Below are 5,897 nucleotides of genomic sequence, written 5' to 3'. Positions count from 1 at the left end.
CAGCCACTATTTTCCATGGAAATTGTCACTTTTTCCATGGAAAATAGTGGTTTTTTCCCATAAAAAATTGTCAATGAATGATCTAAAATTTAAATAAATTGTAGACATAAATGCAGCCAAATCCTAATCAATCATAATTAATATAGCAGTTAATTTGTGGATAAAAATATACCAAGATTCGGTACGAAAGATGCATAAAATTATCCCTAACAATTCAGATTTCTACCACTTACATATTCTTCTTTGCAGTCAAAAATAATAATCAGATAATCAATTCAATAAATAATGATGAAATTTCGTTCAATGTATTACATAAAACGAAAATGAAAAAACCCGAAAAATCTGTATCATAAGAAAATAGCAAATAAAATCAACATAAGTGTCATACTTTCACATATGTTTGTTAAATTATCCAAGCAAGTCATCTTAAAATAGTGGAGGCGGATCACGGCCCAGATTCTCAAATACTAAATCACGCATGAATTCTTCATCAGTCAAACTCATAAATACTCTAGCCAGACTCTCATTCGATCGAAATATTTTCATTACTTGCATTATGTCACGCTTTTCTATACTCATGCCTTGTAATTTTTCTAGAACCAACTGCCAATTGATGTGGTTTAACGTATCTAATGTTACTTGAGTCTCCATAGCAATAGCAATTTTTTTAGATGATTCGGCAATGCTTGATAGGGCAACGAGACTCTCATCATTAGGTTGGGTACATCGACAGCGAACTTTGTTAGTTCCTCCTTTGGCATTACGCTTAGGAGCGCGAATGGGACTTGGATCCATATCCTCATTTTGACCATCAACTTCATGCACATTTTCATCTAAAAAAATAATAAAATAAGAATTTGTTAGAATCTCTAATATAATACGAATTATATAAATTTTTATGTACGATCTAGTACGTACCATGATCGGGGGATAAAATGTCATTACCGGTTACAGCACGATCTCCTGTAGCAGAATCATTTCCAAAGATAGCCTCCAAATCATCATAACGAGAACAAAGTTTGGTCCTCCACTTTCCAAATTCTGGTTTGCCCTACAAGAAAAAGAGTGAAATATGTTTTACGCTAGTTAGTGGGCAAAATAAATTAGATTAGTAATATTTAAGGAATAATACTTTCATTGGTTAATGAAATTTTGTACCTTCAACAACTCCTCCCAAGCTAGTACATCGGCTGTGACACGTCCAGTGTGAGGATCTAACCCAAAACCACTCATGCTTAACAACTGACGAACTTCAACATATTCTTTTTTTAGAGTTTTCAATCGCGCCCTCACATTCTTATCAGACACCATGACTCCGCATCCATTGTGCACATTCTCGATTGCTTTGGACACGTGATATGATGAAAAGCCATTGTCACTTCTTTTGTGACTAGACAACACTTGATGTAGTAGTGCGGTTATCATACAATTGTCCATTGCATCACTCCAACATATTTGACGATTCCTAGAATTAGGATCCGCTTGGGTTGAGCTTATTTCCTCCACATCTGAAAGAAGGGTTAGTCTAGGAACTCAAAAAGGTGCCGCAGAGCTTTGTCGAATATTTGCCATGTATAGTGCAAGATTAACTGTTTATGGTCAACCGATAAATAAGAACATTTAAGAAAATTGCATGTCAACAATGTCTCCAATAACAGCAATTCAAATTACAATATTTAAAATTTTAGCAATCTTATGTCAACTATTATAGGACATGGGGAAAAAAAACAAAAAATCTTATTAATGTCAATACGTCTTCAATTCAAGCAATTACTACATATGAAAGTCTAGTAAATTTATATCCATTACATAGAAACGAAAAACAAATAAAAAATAAAAAACAAGAATAAAAAGAAAAAAAAATCAGATTTCAATCGAAATCAATTCCCGCATTCTGATTGGAAAGATAATCAGCCCACATTAAATCAGCAATCGCATTCCTCTTATTAGACCACACTTCCTGATTTGTGAAAGATATGTGAGCATTTGGAGTTTCATCTTCAGGTACATCAATATGCGTAAGGTTAACCTCATCATCACTACTATCTAAGTCGTCCTCCTCACAAGCATCTTCAACGTCATCAATCCTTAAGAAGTTGTGGATGGCAGAACAGGCAAGGACTATCTTTGCTTGTGTGTCAATGTCGTGATAGGGTTGATGTCTCAATTATGCAAATCTTTTTTTCAACAAACCAATTGTACGCTCAATAACATTATGTAGAGATGAATGTCGAAAATTGAACAACTCCTTACTACTTTCAGGACGTTGACCTTCAATGTCTCTACGATGATAACGAGTCCTACGATATGGTGCAAGAAAACCCGAAACCGGTGGGACGCCAGCGTCAACAAGGTAATATTTACCTAGGCAAGAGTCGTTCATAAGATGGTAGTTAGGTAATTATTATAACTTATGTGTGGAAGAAATGTTTTCAAAATAGTGACACAACTTACCAACAGAAATTGTTAGCTTATGTCCTTGGCGTAATATTGCACTCCGTAACAATCGACCATTATGTGCAGATCCCTCCCAACCGGCAAGCACGTACATAAATTTCATATCAAATGTGCAAGCTACTAAAACATTTTGGGAAATCACTTGCTTTCTATTACGATATTTACCTTGCTCCTCTAAAGGCACATACGCAGCTATATGTGTACCATCGATTGCTCCTACGGCATCCTTTAAAAAACAATACTTTTCAAACTAAATGTGAATATTGAAGTTTTAAGAAATGTGATGAAATAACTACAAACCACTAACCTGAAAAAAGGAGTGCCATGGCTGCACATTTTCTTTTTCGTATGGTAAGTTATGAAGAGTGGCATTAATCACAACATCTCTATACAGTCCAAGACAAGCGTGTAAGACTCTGTGAAAGTAAAAGCTCACTGTTTGACCAGAGCGAAAGAAAGTAAAATGTCCAGCGCGATTAGGTTGGTCATGCCCGACTGTATTCAGAAAAATTGCGAGTTGTTCCTCAATTCGAACGTATTTACTGTCAACCAATCCGTAAGTTCGCAAACGAGCACATAATCTTTGAAATGGACCTATTTTCATCCTAAGGAGATCACAACATATTGTATCACTCGTGCCAAACATTCGTGTAAGTGTTATTTCTCTTTCAGAATTCCAATTTGTATGAGGAGCTCTTGCAAGATGTCGTGCACGATGGCTAAGTTCGTTATATATCACAATCGCTTGCATGACCATCGTCCAAAATATACCTAAATGTTGTCATCGGCATCGACGTTGATTCGTTGTTGTAGCCATGTTATAAACTACCACGGTAAATAAAAATTCAATAAAAATTTGTTTAGAAAGAATAACATAAAAGTATTACAGAATAAAAAGTTAACTGTAGCTACATCATAATAGAAATTTATTGCATGACCTTCCAAGCATAATGTCAACTGGTTATATTAGAATTCTTAAAGTCATTTTTTTCAATTTCATGCTTCCCTAATTCATTCGCACCACAGTAATCCTCCAATTAATAGAATCAAGAACATAGACCCAAGGACATAAATTGTTAAGGTACTTCGAAATCTTCAACTATCTCTCTAATCAGAGATTAATAGTAGGTACAGTAAACTCTAAGCAATAAAATAACTGTCTCCAACAAATAGACTTCAACTAGAATTCTCAACTAGTCTTTCAAATAGAATTCGGCTCACATCCTAATTCTATCCAGTTTTGTAGACAGCCTATGTTGCCAAGCTTGAGCCCCAAACAGAATATGGATCGCTATCTCAAAACAAGACTACATATATAGTGTCGATGCAGCTAAATCTAGCCAAAAATTGTAGAAATTTTCGTAATCTAACTTGTGACAAGTTCTTGTTGATTAACCATTCTTGTGGTAGATTTTGTTAGGAGTAGTATTTTCTCCTATCTCATTGCCAAAAGCACTCGATTGCATTAAGCATTCCAGTGCTACTAATTTTAACAGAAGACGAACGTGAAATGCAGACATGAAGGAAAATTAATAATGTGGGATCAAGGTGTTTATGACAAGACTGAGGCTGTAATCTACGGAGCTCAAAGGCTAAAAACATTTGATTACAATCCTAGTAAGATAAACAATGAAAGCAGGAGCAACTTCTTGAATCATTCTGCAGTTGGGGGGATATCACTTAAATCTAAAACTTCTGCAGGCAAGTCTGAAGTCGGAGGCCCCAAGATCCCATCAGAGTTGAGGGTCAATCCACTCTGCAATAGGAGGGTAGAATAAGATCGGTTTCATAAAGGTGCATTAACTAAACAACACACTCTTGTATGCCATTTGAATTAGACTGGTTTAATTTGAATTCATTCTCATAGTAATAGACAAATCCTTATAGTGTCTTTTGTGTTCTGAACAAAAACAGCATTCCAACATATTGATGCTGTGGTACTTCTATAGTCTTGGCTTCCTTCTTAAAAGGAGGATTAGTCCAAATCCATTATTTGTTTTATCTCTTTATTCCTTTAACAACATCAACATCTCATAAGTCATAATGCATGCCCATTTGCATTTTTTAGCAACTCGTGTGTGGACATCAGTTGGAAAGTTCATCAAATGAAAATACCCACTGACACGGGAAAAATGAAAATCCCTACGACTTATGTTGTATTTCTTACCTTTTCCGTAAAAATTCAGTGTTTTTAAGGTTAGAAAAAAAAAGAATTTCTAGCAGCTAACGTAGTAAAAAACTCCATGTACTAACTCGCAACCATTTTTCTGGTTTGACTTTCTTACTTTCCTTATCCTTCATTCTGAAGACTGCTGGACTAAGGAAATCTCGTAACACACACACACAACAAAAAGAAAAAGGAAAAAGAAACTGAAAAACCCAAACCACTAATATGATGAAAAATTATTTATCAGCTACCTCGTGAACGAAAAAACTAATCTTAGCATGTATGTAGAAATTTAAACAATTACAAGAAGCGGTCACTGTCCACAACTTTTTTTTTCACAAAACTTACAAACATATATACTTAAAATTATATTTCTGGAGTTACACGAGAAAATCACTTAGAACTGGGGTTTAAGGGTTAATATTTTGCCAACCTTTTGTAGTGATTTCGCCGGAGGTAGATATGGAAGCAAAGAGTCGTCGAGTTCGTCCTCCTGGCTCGGTTGAATTGATGAGAGAGAGGGTAGTGATTTGTAAGTGGGTAGAGATGAGAGAGAGAGATATTAACATAGAGATGAGAGAGAGAGAGAGATATATATTAACGTGGTTGGTTACCTAAAATTTTTGGAAAGGTTAAATTCCATGGAAAATAAAACCCACCTTCCCCCAAGGAAAATATTTTCCTTATTTTCAAGGAAAATGTGGTCACGTAACCAAAAGAAGGAAAAAATTTTCCTTAGAAAAAACTGTCAATCAAACAAGACAAAAGTAGGAAATAAGGTGGAAAAAACCCATTTTTCATGGAAAATGTGTGCAATCAAACACACCCTAATTGTGCAAATGGTGGTAAATGGTCGGTTGACAAGGCCACTTTTCCACAATAGTCTTCGATCAAATTAAGTAAAAAAAAAAAAAAAAAAAAAAAAAAAAAAAAAAAAAAAAAAAAAATTAAAAAAAAANTAAAAAAAAAAAAAAAAAAAAAAAAAAAAAAAAAAAAAAAAAAGAAAAGAAGTAAAAAATTTAAAGAAATCACAATATTTATTTTATCTCCATTTTGAACGTTGAGAATTTGAAGAATGTACAAATTTGAAAATCTCCCCTATGATTTCCTATTCTGCAAGGTTTCTTCATCCTCTTCATCACCATCACCATTATCATTCTTCAAGATTTTTTCATCCATTTTCATCTCCATATTCAAGGTTTCTTCACTTTATTTTGTTAAATTCAAAATGTTTTGCTTATAATGTTGATGGATGATGTGTTTTTAGCTTTAA

General features: G+C 34.2%; 2 protein-coding genes across 2 annotated transcripts; both read right to left on the bottom strand.

Moving 5' to 3' along the window:
* Window positions 1-334: 334 nt before the first annotated feature.
* Window positions 335-1,407, bottom strand: LOC111412847. Its single transcript, XM_023043729.1, has 3 exons — window positions 1,159-1,407; window positions 919-1,051; window positions 335-833 (listed from the first exon to the last, which is right to left on the bottom strand). The coding sequence occupies exons 1-3, from the start codon at window positions 1,309-1,311 to the stop codon at window positions 427-429; spliced, it is 693 nt and encodes a 230-aa protein (XP_022899497.1). The 5' UTR covers window positions 1,312-1,407; the 3' UTR covers window positions 335-426.
* Window positions 1,408-1,870: 463 nt separating this feature from the next.
* LOC111412674 lies at window positions 1,871-3,214 on the bottom strand. Its single transcript, XM_023043600.1, has 4 exons — window positions 2,765-3,214; window positions 2,455-2,683; window positions 2,247-2,364; window positions 1,871-2,087 (listed from the first exon to the last, which is right to left on the bottom strand). Exons 1-4 carry the CDS (start codon window positions 3,212-3,214, stop codon window positions 1,871-1,873), a joined length of 1,014 nt encoding a protein of 337 aa, XP_022899368.1.
* Between the last annotated feature and the right edge of the window lie 2,683 nt (window positions 3,215-5,897).

This window comes from Olea europaea, chromosome 16, assembly GCF_002742605.1.
Source record: "Olea europaea var. sylvestris chromosome 16, O_europaea_v1, whole genome shotgun sequence".
NCBI lineage: Eukaryota > Viridiplantae > Streptophyta > Magnoliopsida > Lamiales > Oleaceae > Olea > Olea europaea.
The sequence above is the reverse complement of the archived record's forward strand: the minus strand, read 5'-3'. Positions and strand labels throughout refer to the sequence as shown.

Excerpts from the sequence above, each read along its gene's own strand:
- LOC111412674 (XM_023043600.1), bottom strand. The coding sequence starts at position 3,214 with ATGGTCATGCAAGCGATTGTGATATATAACGAACTTAGCCATCGTGCA. Across the intron at positions 2,684-2,764 it reads CATGGCACTCCTTTTTTCAG|GATGCCGTAGGAGCAATCGA; the intron begins GTTAGTGGTTTG and ends TGTTTTTTAAAG. Across the intron at positions 2,365-2,454 it reads TAAGCTAACAATTTCTGTTG|GTAAATATTACCTTGTTGAC; the intron begins GTAAGTTGTGTC and ends ACTCTTGCCTAG.
- LOC111412847 (XM_023043729.1), bottom strand. The coding sequence starts at position 1,311 with ATGGTGTCTGATAAGAATGTGAGGGCGCGATTGAAAACTCTAAAAAAA. Across the intron at positions 1,052-1,158 it reads CTTGGGAGGAGTTGTTGAAG|GGCAAACCAGAATTTGGAAA; the intron begins GTACAAAATTTC and ends TTTTTCTTGTAG. Across the intron at positions 834-918 it reads CATTTTATCCCCCGATCATG|ATGAAAATGTGCATGAAGTT; the intron begins GTACGTACTAGA and ends TTATTTTTTTAG.